The sequence below is a fragment of the Protobothrops mucrosquamatus genome, unplaced genomic scaffold (genome assembly GCF_001527695.2).
Source record: "Protobothrops mucrosquamatus isolate PMUCROS unplaced genomic scaffold, P.Mucros_1.0 scaffold229, whole genome shotgun sequence".
Classification (NCBI taxonomy): Eukaryota; Metazoa; Chordata; class Lepidosauria; order Squamata; family Viperidae; genus Protobothrops; species Protobothrops mucrosquamatus.
In genome coordinates, this window is record NW_015386580.1 from 84,338 (window position 1) to 101,340 (window position 17,003).

Consider the following 17,003-nt stretch of genomic DNA (forward strand, 5'->3'; position numbering starts at 1 on the left):
TGATGGTAAGTTCAGAAGAAAGGATCTAGGTTACATATAACTATTAATCATGTGGCCTATGGATCCCTCTCCCCAGATGATTGTTTAATTTCAATATGTGAGGGATACATAGAAGGGAACATGATGCCAGTTCAGAGGTTCAAATAGTAGTAGTGGTCTTTATTATGATTACTGACCAGAATTCTGATAGTTAACAAAATAAGTTAAGTAAACAATGTCTTTTTCAAAGGAAATAAAAAGATAATATTATAACTAGGTCACTGAGGGTATTAAGGCATGCCTAGTTTTACAACAGGATAAAAAAAAATTAGCCATTGCCAAGGAAATAAAATATTACTGATTTGATAAAAGTAAAAATATAAAACAAATCTGATTTGGCTGGTTACTTTGCCAAATAAGGAGTTATAAAGCATGCCTTTATGTCCTTATAGAAAACACAATTTAACAGGACATGAGCTATGGATTCAGTGGGTATTTTTCCACCAGGCACAATCTTAGCTCAGAAGTGTTTTTTAAAAAATATATTTGCCTTCAAGAACACCTAGTGAAAAGTCCTTGGGACAGTTATTTGTCTTACATATCTGACTGGTATAAAAAGATAGGGGTTGGCTTCTCAGGAACACATCCTTGAGTAGGGCAGATAGATCTAATTGGGTTTCCCAAACTCTAGAATGTTCTTTGAATGCCGTAAATGCTTACCGTAATTGTTTTATCATAGTGGCTTCAGCTTCTGAGGAAAAAATACAACTATAACCAATGGTCCCATTTCTACATTTGCCAGACCTACCTCTTTCCTGTAGTTAAAAACTACAGTAATGAAGCACCTACAACTTCTGAAGGCAAGTTGTTCCACTGGTTAATTGTCCGCACTGTTAGGAAGTTTCTCCTTAATTCCATGTTGCTTCTCTCCTTGATTAGTTTCCCTCCATTTTTTCTTCTGGTGCTTTGGAAATAAGTTGACCTTCTCTTCTTTATGTTAGCCCTTCAAATACTGGAATACTGCTATCATATCACCCCTAGTCCTTTTCTCTAGACTGGCCATATCCAATTCCTGCAACCGTTTGTTGCAAAATTAGATTGCATTCTCCAGGACAAACTTTTACTGAATTATATGTTCCCAATTAAGCAAATGTTTCATGCAAACCTTAACCAGGTAGAGCTTTAATATTGCTGCGATATGTTGTGCCCCTCTGATAAATGGGAGGATTTCATTGTTGATGATGATTTTTATCCATTTGGAATTACATAGTTCTGGTGTCCACTGCATTTGGTAGAGCTATGGAAAACCCACACTCAATATTTTAAAAAATTCACTTGCATTATCATCTGGCCATTTAGCAGCCAGACTTGGATTCAAGGTTGCTTTGCAAAATTTTAGTCCAGCTAATCGGTGAAAGAATATAGACCTAGTCTTGGGAATAGAGAATAAATAACCCATTAAGGAAGGTATGTCAGTAATGATTTCTCCGTCTTGCAAGAGAGGAAAGGGTGAGAAAGAAAATAACATTTGCATTATTTAAAATGAAGAGAGGAATTCTCATGGACTTTCAAGTGTAATGTCAGTCCTTCATAGTAGACAAGGTCAAGAAACAGGTGCAGCCAGGATTCCAAAAATGCTCTTTATGGTTGCATAATAGAATAAAGGATGATTAACTTATCTGCCACTTTAAGTGATCACATCAATTGCCATAAGACACATATAATAACATACAACTGTTAGTAGTGAATGTTAGTATGTAATCTCTGTTGACTGTGTAATCTTGTTTGGCAACTCTGTAATTTTTGCTGACATCCACTGATAGGGGGCTGATACACTTGCAGTTAAAATTCTGAAACGAGACAAACATGTTATCTGCTTTTCATTTCCTTCCAGTGATATGTTTGATCTTTTCTGCCTGTTGCTTCTATCACTGCACACTCAGAATGAATCTCTCTCTCTCTCTCTTATTTTGCATCAATATCCTCTTTTCCTTGAACAAACAAATTTGCATTTTTCTTTAGTTCCACTTCATCTTCTCTACTTACAGGGTTTGGCAGCGCATTTCAGTTAGTGATAAGCTATATTTGGAGAATCCTTAGCCATCTAGGTGTTACTACCTTATAAAGTTCTGGAGGTATTATTAAATGCACGGTAATTGTGGAGAACATGAGATTTAAGTTATAATAATAATAATAGTAATAAAGTTGGAAGGGACCTTGGAGGTCATCGAGTCCATGGAATGTTTTTTTTGATCCTTTTTTTTCCCTGGGCATTAAGGCTGATCTGTGAAACTCCATTTGAATCTTGCTTCCTTGTTTGTGCATTGCTCTCAAGGGGCTTGGCGTTAATTGTGAAAACTGAAGGGATAATCTTTTTAGATACAAGTGAAAGGTTCATCTGTTCTTTATCTGTTAAATTTTAAAATATCCCCCTTTCTTCTTTGGTTTCTTCATAGGGGTCCCACAATCTGTGCTGTTCTTTTTCTGTACAAAATTTAATATATTCTGTAGCACTAGCTTTTGACTCTGTAGTATTCTGCTAAGAGATTGAGCCAGTAGTGGGATTCAAATACCTGAACAACTGGTTCTCTGCATGGATGCAGGCCTGGGCCTAGAATGGACTTCTGGAAGTGACATCCACACACTTCCTGTGGGCCGTTCTAGGCCTGGGAGGCCTCCTCCAGGCCTCCCAGGCCTAGAACAGACTTTCAGAAGTGACATCCATACACTTCCTGTGGGCCGTTCTAAGCCTGGGAGGCCTCCTCCAGGCCTCCCAGGCCTAGAACGGCCCACAGGAAGCTCAATAAAATTTAGCTACCGGTTCTGTTGAACTGGTGCAAACCAGCTGAATCCCACCACTGGATTGAGTCCTTCTTCTCTCTCCCCTTTAGAAAATTCCATTCTTTATGAGTGTTGGGGCGATTAGATGGAGCTGAGCGTTTACTGGCCAGATGCCCTTCCTGACACCATGCAGGGTTCATAGCAGATATACTCCAGCAGTATATATACCAAAATTTAGAAAAACAATCCTTATTTTTTTAAAAAAAATGTAAAAAAATCCATTTTCAGCTTTAAATATTTACAGGTAAAACACCCATTGGCATGATAATATCATATTTTTCAAATCATAGATTGCAAGTATTTATTTATTAGCCATATTTACAATATTTATAAAATATGTATAACTGCTCATCTCATGAGAAGTGACTCTGGACAAGGTACAATGGTCAGTAGAAAAACCTATATAAGTCTCTGAACAGACCACAAGGTCTCCTATTATTGAAATAACTCCACTAAAAAAAGGGTTCCCATTACATAAAATACGTAATTGCTGAACTGTACAGTGAACTTGGATGTAGAGATAATAAAGTTTAAACAGTAACACAAATAATAAAGATTATGTCCTCTGTCATAGCATCTGTCTCTGTCATAGCATTAGAAATTCAATCCCGATGGCATTAGTTTCTCAGACTCATGAGTAGGGACATTATTGTATCCTCTTTCTATTTTATTTTGTTTTGTTTTATTATTTTATTTTATTATCTCTCTAGTATCTGGTGTATGTGTGTGTGTGTGTGTGTATACGGTTAGTTAGAACAGGTGGCCCCATCACACGATCAATGGGTAAAGCACGGAGTCAACTGGGTTTATAAGCAAATTCCCCACCCCAAACGCTTACTCTGATGACTCTGGCAGTGGACCAGTGAAAGCTAAGACAGCCGAGTTTTAGGTTTGTAAATAGTTGCTTTTATTGTTTCTATTGTTTTAACAATAAACAGCTGTTTTAAATTCATCCCAGAGTTTGAGGACTTTATACCATTACACACACACACACACACACACACACACACATACACATATATACAGTATATATATCCCTAATGACTATAAAAATATGAATCCCAGGCATATCTGTACAATGATATAAAATCCTCAAACTCTGGGAAGGATATAAACCAGCTGTTTATTGTTAAAAGAATAAAAACAATAAAAACAACTATTTACAATTCTAAAAAACAACCTTAGCTTTCGCTGGTCCACTGCCAGCATCATCAGAGTGAATGTTAGGGGTGGGGAGTTGAAAGATAGACCAGCAGCAATAACATCGGATTGCTGGGGGCAAGAAGGACGGGCGGGACAGATGGATATGCCAGGAGGGGGGGCACAGCAAGGAAAGGTAGGGCTGACAGGAATGGGAAGGACAGAGAAAGGAACAACGGGAGGAAAGAAAGTTGCAAAGCGAATGCAAGTGAGGGGAGGCGGGACAACTCAGGCAATTACGGCCAGTTAGGATGGACCGCCCTATCACATGATCAATGGGCAGGATACTGAGTCAGCAAGGTTTATAAGAAAACTCCCCAACCCTAACACTCACTCTGATGACGCTGGCAGTGGACCAGCGAAATCTAAGGTTGTTTTTTAGAATTGTAAATAGTTGTTTTTATTGTTTTTATTCTTTTAACAATAAACAGCTGGTTTATATCCTTCCCAGAGTTCAAGGATTTTATATCGTTGTACACACACACACACACACACACACACACACACATGTATATATATATATGTGTGTATATTTGTTTTCTGAGGTTTTCGCGGGTGTTTGTATGTAGGTCTTTAGTTATTCGGGTTTTCTCCCGCGTAGAATTAGAAGTGTCTTGGCGACGTTTCGACGAAGTCACATTCGTCATCTTCAGGCTGGTGTCTTCAGTTTCGTGCTTCTGGGAGTAGTGTGTGTGATTGCAGTTGTTTCTTCCTTTTAACTGCCAGTGGGGTTTGAGCTGATTGGGTGGGAGCTTGGCTGTGTTCTGATTGGGTGGAGATGTGTTCTGATTGGTTAAGGAGCTTGGCTGTGCTCTGATTGGATGGGGGGGTTGGCTGTGCTCTGATTGGATGGGGAAGTGTTCTGTTTGGGTGGGGGCTTTGTTGTGCTCAGGTTAGTTTGAAGCCAAACAACAGCAATGAAGCTCACCAGCTCAAATCCCCCTGCAACTCAACCTGAGCACAACAAAGCCCCCACCCAAACAGAACACTTCCCCATCCAATCAGAGCACAGCCAACCCCCCATCCAATCAGAGCACAGCCAAGCTCCTTAACCAATCAGAACACACCTCCACCCAATTAGAACACAGCCAAGCTCCCACCCAATCAGCTCAAACCCCACTGGCAGTTAAAAGGAAGAAACAACTGCGATCATACACACTACTCCCAGAAGCACGAAGCTGAAGACACCAGCCTGAAGATGACGAATGTGACTTCATCGAAACGTCGCCAAGACACTTCTAATTCTATGCGGGAGAAAACCCGAATAACTAAAGACCTACATGTGTGTGTGTGTGTGTGTGTGTGTATATATATATATATATATATATATATATTCGTTAAAATAATGATCACCAAGAGAATACTTAAACAGAATTTAATTAATCAACCTAGCTTTCATCAAAATACATATGACATTGTCAAGGTTAAAAGGCAAGTAAAAGGGGGGGGACTTATATACCGTTATCAAACGTCCTGTTATCAAGCATCTGCTTCCGGCTCTTGGAGCGCGTCGTTGGCCCCAGCTGTTTGGAGTATAATTCAAGCTTACCTCCTTTAACATACATTCCTTTGTTACTAGCTTGCATTCTCTCACACCTTACTTGATCGGCAGCTTCAGCATTAAGTGGATTCAGGATACCGGTCTTCAATCCTCCCTCATGTGTAACTCTTTCGTCGCTCTGCACCTTTTCCTCTTCCCTTCCGTGCACCACCCCAGGGCATCTGCTGTCCATTCCAATCATATCAATACTAGTATTCTTAATATATATATATATTAGCAAATATATATATATATATTAGCAAAAGAGAAATGTGGTGGGAATTCTCTTCCTGAATGTGGGACCCAAAACCATGGCTCAGGGAACATTAATTCAACTTTGAATGCTTCATATTCACAAGGGTGCAGGTCATCTCTTTACTGCCAATTCACTTGTCAATAATAATTTATGAAACTTGTCTGCCTCTTAACTCTCAATGACTCTGAATCAAATAAAGAAATTATAATAAAACCAATAAAAGATAAAAAATAAAGATAAAAAAGCAATGGCCAGTTATTGCTCACCCAGAGAAAGAAAGTAAAAAGGCTAAAAGCTGTTTTTCTCTTTTTGATTAATAATTCAGTTGAGGGTAGCCAATGATTGACAATTGGGCAGTGCTATCAAAATCTGATATTATTTGATTTCAGTGACCGTTCTTTATTAATCTGCCTTCATTTAGCATAACATTAAATGTTACAATTTCTTATTGAGATTTCCATGATTGTATTCATTCTATTTTTTTAGAACATTAAATTATAAGATCTATTAGTGTCAGTGTCAATTCTTCAGGAAGCAGCACAGCTTATGAATCATGTTCCTACAACACATTTAAATAAATCATCATATCAAAAATGCTTTGAAATTCATCAAACTGGGTACTCAATGCATTTTGATGAGAAAATGTCCTGATACTTGTTGTTTGTTTGGTACTCAATGTGCAAGCTAGAACTTGTCGGTGTTGGTTGCCTCATGACTTGCTACCCTTTCCAGTTGAAATAAAGGGTGATGCATTAATCATGCACATTCCCTTGCAGTCTTATCTTTGCTTCTGTGGTCATTTTGTGTATTTTTGCACTTTTTTCTCATCAGTACAGTAAAGTGAGTTTTTATTTTATTTAATCTAAAATTTATTAATTTTTAGGTTTATTTCTCATGTAAAGTAATGATATACCACCCTATATTTTTACATATTGCCTTAAAATGTGCATTGTCTTTGGTTTGATAATTCATTAAATTTATTTGTATTATTCCTTATGGGGAAAAAATTGTTTGGCACTCATTGTTTTTGGTACTCATCGTGCCTCTCAGAACCAATTAATGAGTATTGTGGTAGTGCTTTGTCAGTAGCAAATACTATTTGGGATAACAGGAAATACAGATAAAACAGATAAATAGATGGAATGAATTTGGCTGAAGGCAAAGTCAATCATTGAAAGCTAATTCATTATAAGTTGACTTGTAGCACTAGATTCTCCTTAAAAATTGTAGCTGGCTTAGATTTGCCAACTTCCTTCTGCAGCCTTTAGTACAATGGTTAAGTATAATTGAATTAAGGTTCAGTCTAATTAAAGGTTCTTTAAGGAACTTATCAGGAGTTTTCTTCCAGAATGTTAATAGAATAAATAACTATTATTATGAATTCAATTATTAATAATAATATAAATTTATAATATTTGCCTATGAATGAATCGACCTAGAAATTGACCTTATAATTGATCCAGTTGTTAATAGGTATGACTAAATAGTAAGAGACTACTCATTTTTTGTAAACACACAAACAAAATAGAGTGTTTCATGTACCTATTGTGTCTTGCAGAAATAGAAAAAGAAAAAAAGTCTATCTTTTTATTCTAGAAGTCGTTTAAAAATTCATAATGATTTATAAGTTAAAAATAATAAGAAATCCTTTGTTTATTTACCTTTCTTATTATTATTATTTTTACATCTCTTAGGCTTAAATCTCAAACAGATCAACTGTTTTGAAAATTTGTTTCAAGGGTGAATAAATTAATTCTCCAAATTAAATCAGCTTTTCAAACCAGGTCAGCAATTTTGACTGAATCGCTAAATGCAATGAAATGCCTCAAATCAATTTGGAAAATGGAATTAGCTTGTTTTCCCAACTTGAATTCAGTCATTAAATCAAATCAGGTCAACAGTCCAAACTGAACTGACAGTTTGATTTGGATCAGAATTGATGTGCACTTTTAACAGAAAACAAAAAGCAAGGGTGAGGTAAAAGTTTGAATCCATTTCCTAGCCAGTTATTATATAAATATCTTATTTTGCTTGTTCTTTTTTTTTATACAGTTGATGAAGGTGGTAAATGAGATGTGTCCAAATATCACAAGAATTTACAATATTGGAAAAAGTCATCAAGGGCTAAAGCTGTATGCTGTTGAAATATCCGACAATCCTGGAGAACACGAAGTTGGTTAGGATTACATTCTGACAAAAATAACAATCTGAAGGCTTTGTGGTGATGGTTTTGGAATGTTTAAAATTTTAATATTTCCCATTTTATAGCATCTAGCAAGCAGTAGAGACATGTGCCTATAAAATTGCAGTATTGCAAAATATGTGGGAGAAATTTTAATTATATTTTCCTAATTTTAGAAAATCAATATAAATAGAAATCATCCAGAGATGGGGCTCAGATTTGCCAATATTAATCATATATTTTTCATTACAATAAAATCTTTAATACTCAGAAATATGTACTTATAGTTCTTGTGGTTGATACCTATTCATTTAGAATACCCAAATCCAACCTGGTGCCCTACATTTTGTAGATCTCATAGTTCCTAGAATATAAATCTTATAAATAAATAAATCAGTAAATTAATCTCCAGCCAGAATGATTAAAATGAACATTAACAAAGTATATAATGCTTTTTAAAAATAAAAATAAAACCTCTTTAGGCCTGTACTAAGAGCAACTATTATAAACATTGCTTTATTACATGGTTTCTAAACGGTTCTTCCAGCTTAAAGAAAATTCTAAATCAGCTGAATCATATGACTGATGTCTAAAAATATGCTATTTTAGTTCTTCATATTGAGCTGAATAAAATCTTTTGAGTTAATCCAGACCTCTTTGGACAGAATCTCTACTTCCAAGAGGTGAAATAGGAAAATCCTTGTAAAATGACTGGAATTAAGTCTTTCTGAGCAATTTGCTCTCTTTCCCCAAGTCCCCAAATAATGTTTTGATTTTATTTCTTCAAGAAGGAGAGGAGAGACAGAGAGTGAAGAGGAATGGAATTGAGCTGACTTAATTGAGTTGAATGACTAACAAATGTATCTTCTAAATGCAGGAAATAGTTCATAAGTCATGTTCCAGATGCTGTGCTTTGGACTACAGTTATTATTGAGATGCTTTATGAAACTTCTCATAAAGACCTGTACCTTAAATATGAATACATATACAATGATGATGTTGATGATGGTAATAATAATAGTAATAATAATAATAGTAGTAGTAGTAGTAGTAGTAGTAGTAGTAGTAATAATAATAATAATAATAATAATAATAATAATAATAATAATAATAATAATAATAATAATAATAATGTTGGAAGGGACCTTGGAGGCCATCTAGTCCAATTCCCTGCTCAGGCAGGAAACCCTATACCATTTCAGACAAATGGCTGTCCAGTCTCTTCTTAAAAACTTCCAATGTTGGAGCATTCACAACTTCTGGAGGCAGGTTGTTCCATTGATTAATTGTTCTAACTGTCAGGAAGTTTCTCCTTGGTTCTAGGTTGCTTTTCTCTTTGGATGAATAGATGGATAGATGGATAGATAGATAGATAGATAGATAGATAGATAGATAGATAGATAGATAGATAGATAGATAGATAGATAGATAGATAGAGATACACACAAAATCTCTCTCTCATACACACACAGACACATTTATTACAAAATTATATTTAAAAACAAATAGAACTATCAGGCTGTTTTCTGCTAGGGGTTACCCTGCAAAAATCAGCAGGATAATTTTCTTGCATCCATAAGTTATACTTTAATTTAGGGCAGATTCCCCCCCCCCCGCAGTTGCACAGTGTATATGGATATTGGTTGGAGATTAAAAGACAAAAGGGATCTCTTAAACTGAGAAAAAAATGCTTCAATTTTTGAACATAAAAACAGTTCCTTTTAACTCCTTCAAATCCCTTAATATAAACAAAAGTCTTATCTAAAAGAGATGCAAGGGTGAGTGCAGCCCAATACACATGATTGCTCACCGCTGATGTAGAATATATGGAAAAAAGACACCTGATCACAGCCAGGAACCCAACTGTCAGTCAAACAAGGGTTGATAAGTAGCCACATTGTCTTAATCACAAGAGATATTATTCTGTTGTCTGAAGACCGGCAAATAACACTGTATAGTTTTGCTCAGAAGAACATCAGCAATGAAAAGAGCATTCCCTTGAAATCCCTTGATATGTGGAAAATATCAAAACAGTCTTTTGGACTGTTTCATTTTAAAATACATAGAATGAAGATGAAAATCCTGTAAAGTGGTTTTCTTTCTCTTTCTCTTACTGCTTATTGCAGTAAGTTCTGCAAGGCTCATGGCAGCAAAGGGCTCATATTACAGCTTCCTTCTAGTCTAGTAGTTACATTCCTTCAGTTTGTTTTTGAGAGTAATATCTCAACTTGTGACATCATATTGCTCCAAAGGTACTCAAGTTGTTGGCTGAGAGAGGAAAAAAGGTACTCCATAGAATCTGCAGATGTCACTTCCTTGAACACAACATTCACATGTCACATCATTCCAGGACATTCTGGAACATTCCATTAGAAAGAAAAGTTGAAACAGCCTTCTGTCACACTGAGTACCATGGAATGTCTTAAAATATTTTGAGAGTTGGAAGCAAAATAAAATCCTATGGGTACCCTTTAAGTTTCTTTTTATAAATAGTCATCAAGCTCCTGAATAAATTAGAAAGTTAACCTTCACTTTCAGGGTAAGAAAAAGCTGCAAAAATGGACCAAATTAAGACACTAGACTTATTGCCAACTTTTTGTTTTGTTTTGAATAGGTGAACCTGAATTTCGGTACATGGCAGGAGCTCATGGGAATGAGGTGCTTGGGCGTGAACTACTGCTTTTGTTAATGCAGTTTATGTGCCAAGAATATCTTGCTGGGAATCTGCGCATTAAGCATCTCATTGAGAATACTAGAATTCATCTTCTTCCTTCAATCAATCCAGATGGATATGAAAAGGCCTATGAAGGGGTAAAGTGGTAAAACATCAGTGCAAAAGCTGTTTTCAAATGTAATAAGTAAATAATAAAACACTCTCAACTAGAGCTCAGCTTCTAGTGGCTACATGAAAAAGTGTGTGCAATTTGGAGGTGAGCTAGGGCAGCAACATTACTATCTTCCTACAGGTCTACTTATGACCACCACTGAACCCCAAATTTCTGTTTGCTAAGCAAGACAGTTGTGAAGTGAATTTTGCCTCATTTTACAACCTTTCCACAATTCTTAAATGAATCACTGCAGTTGTTAAATTAGTAACACAGTTGTTAAATGAATCTGGTCTCCCATTAACCTTTTTTTGTCAGAAGGTCGCAAAAGCTGATCACATGACCGCAGGACACTGGAACAGTCATAAACATGAGTCAGTTGCCAAGCGTCTGAATTTTGGTCACCTGACCATGGGGATGCTGCAATGGTCATAAGTGTAAAAAACGGTGATATGTCACTTTTTTTCAGTGCTGTTGTAAGTTCGAACAGTCAGTAAATGAATGGTCAGTAAATGTAAGTCAACCCAAAGATGCTTTTTCACGAGGCAACTGGACTTTCTTGTTTTTCTTTGAAGACTTTCGCTTCTCATCCAAGAAGCTTCTTCAGCAATGCTCCACCAAATGACCAGCTGTCTGCAAGGAATATAAATGCTTCCATTCCCTACCATCCAGTCAGAGCTGAAGAAGCTTCTGGATGAAATGTCTTCAAAGAAGAACAAGAAAGTTCAGTTGCCTTGTGAAAAAGCATCTTTGGGATAACTATGACCTGATGACTAAGAATGTCTGTAGACATGTTGTAAGTCAAGGTCTAGTTGTATTGGATTCCCAATCCAGTTTACAGAACAATATTTTCTGGTAGTATTAATCTATAGTGTTTTCAAGATCTGCTAGCTGCCTGAGCAGGGCTTGCTTTATGGTAAGGGGGCATTTCTTTTTTTTCTTTTTAACTGCAAAATATATATTGTAAAATATCACTGCAGTTTTCATGTTCTTCCACCTTAAAATAGTCTGACATTTTTCTGTCCATTTTTAAGAAATCACGACAAATTAGAGCCACATCTTTTTCCTGAGGCTTGCTTTAGTTTGGATATAACCCAAAATGAGATGCTTTTTTAATGTTTACTTCATTCCCTAAAGTAATCACTATAGGCATATCTGCTGCCAAATGTTGATTTCAAATTGCCAGCATCGTATTTTGAAATAACATCTATATTCCCAGAGTCTAATGTCAAAATAAGAATAGTTTGGGCCTTTAAGAGATTTTTGTGGCAGCTCTTTTTGGATGTTATTTGATTAGTCTTTCATTTCTTCCAGTAATTCAATTAACTTGACATCTTGGTCAAACATTTCTTTAGTGGCAAAAATGCCTATGTAGCATATTGTACAATTAAAGGAAAAAGGAATGTTAGAAGAAGCAATGAGAAAAGCCTTTCTTAGACAAACCTTTGCTGTTAAACTGGGTATAAAGGATAATGCTTTTAATAATAATAAAAAATCCAGATATGCTAGTTCTTTCTAAATATCCTATATCAGTGATGGCGAACCTTTTAGAGACCGAGTGCCCCAAAACCACCCCGTCCCCTGTCCACCCCCACTCCACCCTCACCCTGCCTGCCCACAGGGCCACCCACCGCCTCCACTGCCCACCACAGCAGATCACCCAGGTGGCCCTGCAGCACCATGGCAGTCACACCTCTGCCTACGCCCCGCAGCAGCATCTGCACGCGAAGGGGCATGATGGCGGAGTCTTGTCCCTGTTGCCCGGCTGCTATGTTCTTGGCTGCGCTACTCCGCTCAGGCCGAGCCTGGGGATGACTCTTCTCCAGGGGGGCTGCTGGTGAGGAGGAGGCTGTGAGGGGAGGCGGGGCTGGGGCAACAGCGCGTGTGCCCACAGAGAGGGCTCTGAGTGCCGCCTCTGGCGTGCATGCCATAGGTTCGCCACCACTGTCCTATATCTTTAGATAACTTATAAGAATTTTAGTGTGCTTGTGATTTTTTTAATCCCCATGTTCTCAATCATAACAGTGATTAGCAATAACATTTAGCATTTAGGCTTATATACCACCCCATAGCACCCCATACCACCCTCTGGGTGGTTTACATTGTTTCCACCAACAATGTGGCTCCTCCTTTTACTGACCTCAGAAAGATAGAAGGCTGAGTCAACCCTGAACCCTGTTAGGATCAACTTCCAGGCTGTGGGAAGAGTTAGCCTGAATACTGCACTTTAACTATTGTGTCACCAGGTTAATACATTTAATGCTATGCAGAAATGATTTGTAAACACAACAAAACATCTGTAAACTCTCCCCCCATACTACTCTGGTCTTGAGATAGTTTGAAGAAATAGAACCTGTGTGAGAGTTGTGGGGAGGATGAGAGATAGAAAGAACCTGCCTTATAAATGACAACTCAGTCTAGGTGGCATCTCAAATAGTTCAAGAGATTTTTCCTTAATTTATTATAAATGGTGAATTTATTATAGGAATTTCTAAGATACTGTCTTTGCTCCAGGATAGCATTAAAGATATCTAACTGAAGTCTATATAATTCTTGCTTCCTTGAACTTGTGCAGCTATGTTGGGCTTTACCAACTATTACACTGAAGAAATTATGTGTAGAATGGTCCTGCATTTGAAATTAAGAGAGTGAAATCCCTTAAACTAGAGTAGAGAACTTTTGGATCTTCAAGTATAGATAAACCACATCTCCCATAATCCCAGCTAATAGGACCTAATGGTGAGAGATAGTAGAAGTTAAATGCATAGCATCTGGAAAGCCACAGCTTCCCATTCTATGTGTATGTGTATACAATGTGTAATATTTTCTTCAAACCAACCTAATATTTTTTTGTGTGTGAACATGCTTTGCTGTTTCTTGGCAATGCTGCAAAAGGAACTTGTCCTTGCCTTCTTTCAGGATATTATTCAACTTCCCAGTGTAGCCTAGGCCTTGGAATGTTCTGTAGTTCTCCCATCTAAATTCAAACCATGTTCAACCCTGCTTAGTATTTTAAGAGTGGCCAAGGTTAGCTAGATGCTACCACCATTACTTGCTCCCTTTCTATTAAGTTATTAGTATTTCTAACTAAAATAATGTTGACAGAATGCTAGCATCACATTTCTGGGAATCAATTATGCAGAAATTCAGTTGCGGCTGCCTCCAGATACAATTACTATTCAATGCTGTTTTTTATTTACAAAGTGGCATTTTAGGTTTTGACAGAATTCACATCCTTTGCTGTAGATTTAATGATATATAAACCAGGACATTTGTAATAACAGGGAAAAGGAAAGAGGAAATCATCATATTCAAAAGTGTACTAAGAAAGAAGTCCAACAAAATGTCAAAGTGTTGGGGATAAGGAGAATAAATGTGAATTAAATGAGTCACCCTCGCATCCTATTGAAATGTGGATTTAAGTTAGATATGCTGCCCAATTGTTCAAAATTATAATGTGGAGAAAAACAAAGAATGTGATGCAAAAGAATGGTAATTTTAGTCAATCCATTTTCAAAACCAGAATGGCTGATTTTACCATGCACACAGGAGATTAGTTTTATTACTATAAGAAAAGTACATAGAGTTGTTATTATATTCCTGCAATAACTGCAGCTATAAAATAAGCCAAATGATCTGATCATTGCATTATAGGGTTCTGAATTAGGAGGCTGGTCTTTAGGAAGATGGACTCAAGATGGTATTGATATCAACAATAACTTCCCAGATTTAAATACACTCCTCTGGGAATCTGAAGATCGGAGAAGACTTCTGAGAAAGGTCCCAAATCATCAAATTCCGATTCCAGAATGGTATCTGTCTGTAAATGCTACAGTAAGTAGAAATTTTATGAAAAAAAATGTTAGGTGATTTGGAGTAGTTGAAAATTATCTCAATTCTTATTACTATAAAACAGCACAACACATTCCAGTATGTATAATATATAATTTTTCAATTTAATATTATGCAAGTAAGGTTGTTGATTTTTCTATAATCTACCTCTAATGTTATCATCTAAAATATAGATTTCAAGTACTTTATAATGTATCATTTAGCATGCTCTGATTTTATTTTATTTTTTTACCCATATCATTCTGAAAACTTTGGGCTAAACATTTTCCAACAGGACAAGACCCAGACGTTTTCAGAACAATTTAAAAAGAAAAAAAAAGTCAAATGGTGCTGCAACAAAATTTGAAGCTGTACCCTCTTTTATGTGCTGTGTCCTGACTTTTTTTTACTACACCCTGTAAACACCCCTGAAGAACTTTTCAAAATATAATCTTCAATAATGCTAATGGCAATGTCACACTGACTTGTGTAAATTGTTATTAATGGAAGATGTAACATAGTTACATTGTTTGTCCTTGTCATATATCAGTTCCAAACATTGTTTCTTGTAACTATTGCCCCCTAAAAGATGGGTTTTTAAACAGCTTGTGTTATTGTTAATAAAGAATTGGTGTGGTTCAGTTTTGATGGAAGCCTAAAAATGACCGCAGCCAGTTCTAACAGATTTGGCAAATGCGTAGTTTGAAGCAGGGCTCCTTCCAAATCTGAATTTAAACCTTTATCAAACTCCTTTAGTGACTCCTTATTTTCCTCCATCAACAGATTGTATACATTTATTTCCAAAGTGATTTGGAAATCATACATTTTACAATCTGTTTCTGATTTTGATCATGCTGAAATGTTTATGGTCATTTTTAGCAAGAATTGCTAAAACTTCCTTTTACATTCCTTTTATCATTACTTAAGTTTCCTTTGATATTTTTCTTGACTGTTTCAGACTACACAATCAAAACAATGTGAAGAGGCGAATGCACAGTTTTGCCTTTGGATTATAATGTTGCAGTTGTGTCCATGTATTCAAAGAGTCTCTTGAAAATCTAGCTTAGAATTCTGTACCCTTTCTCTTTCATAGGTGGCAGTGGAAACACGAGCTGTGATAGCATGGATGGAAAAGAATCCTTTTGTGCTTGGAGGGAATTTACAGGGAGGAGAGCTTGTAGTCGCCTATCCATATGATATGGTCCGGTCAATCTGGAAGACACAGGAGCACACACCCACTCCAGATGACCACGTCTTTCGATGGCTGGCCTATTCGTATGCTTCTACTCACCGACTAATGACGGATGCTCGGCGAAGAGTATGCCATACAGAGGATTTCCAGAAGGAAGATGGAACAGTAAATGGAGCTTCCTGGCATACTGTAGCAGGAAGTAAGTGGCAGCTGAAAAATAAAATTTTAACAACTTGTCAAACATATAAATAGGTCAGGAGCCATGGGAACGCAGCGATTAGAATGCAGTATTGCAGGCTAACTCTGCCCACTGCCAGGAGTTCAGTCCTGATCAACTCAAAATTGACTCAGACTTCCATCCTTCTGAGGTCGGTAAAATGAGGACCCAGATTGTTGGGGAAATATGCTGAATCTGTAAACTGTTTAGAAAGTACTGTAAAGCACTATGAAGCAGTATATAAGTCTACGTGCTATTGCTATTGCTATTTGTTCTTTTGCTTTCTTGTCCTAACTGTAGATTAATAGCAGTCATCTGCTACCATAAAAGCAAAACTTTGTAATTATGTCCTGATAAAAATCTGAGTTTTGAAAGATGTTCCTGGACTAAGGCAGAAGTTGCTGATTCTCCTTTGGCTTTCCACATCCATGCTTTTATGGAACAGAGGACTTAAATGATATTCGGTTTACATAAATAGAATAGAGGGTATGCAGCAGTTCAAACAAAATGTAATGTGCATCTAATGGAAGGAAAGAGAGATAACCCATTTAGGTATTGCAATAAACAAAGATTTATGTAAATAAAAGAATTGCAAGAGCAAGAAGCAATATGCAAAGAAGCTCTAATTCCTGATTAATCATTATATACTTAAGGAACTATAACCAGCCTTTTAAAGTGATGTGTACATCTGAAAAGTTGAGTGTTTTCATGTGCAATTTACACAAAATGGCTGCTGTAGTGGACATATCCAATGTACTAAATGCAATTCTAAAAATATCTGAAAGATTAGCTGATGAGTTTGCTTCATACCATTCCTCTAACTTTCCAAAATCATCTTGATAAACTCATCTTACAGTACCATTTTCTGGGCACAATTCTAAACTGGACTGCAATATGAACTGAATGCAATCAACCACTATTTATTTTCTAAGAATGTTTC

General features: G+C 36.6%; 1 protein-coding gene across 1 annotated transcript in view; it reads left to right on the forward strand.

The window, feature by feature from the left end:
• CPXM2 (carboxypeptidase X, M14 family member 2) overlaps positions 1-17,003 on the forward strand; it is a 96,420-nt gene that overhangs the window by 62,901 nt on the left and 16,516 nt on the right. Inside the window, exons 8-11 of the mRNA XM_015814223.2 lie at positions 7,869-7,992; positions 10,613-10,809; positions 14,478-14,657; positions 15,748-16,045. Of these exons, the coding sequence (XP_015669709.2) occupies positions 7,869-7,992; positions 10,613-10,809; positions 14,478-14,657; positions 15,748-16,045 (799 nt within the window). The remainder of the gene's footprint in view (positions 1-7,868; positions 7,993-10,612; positions 10,810-14,477; positions 14,658-15,747; positions 16,046-17,003) is intronic.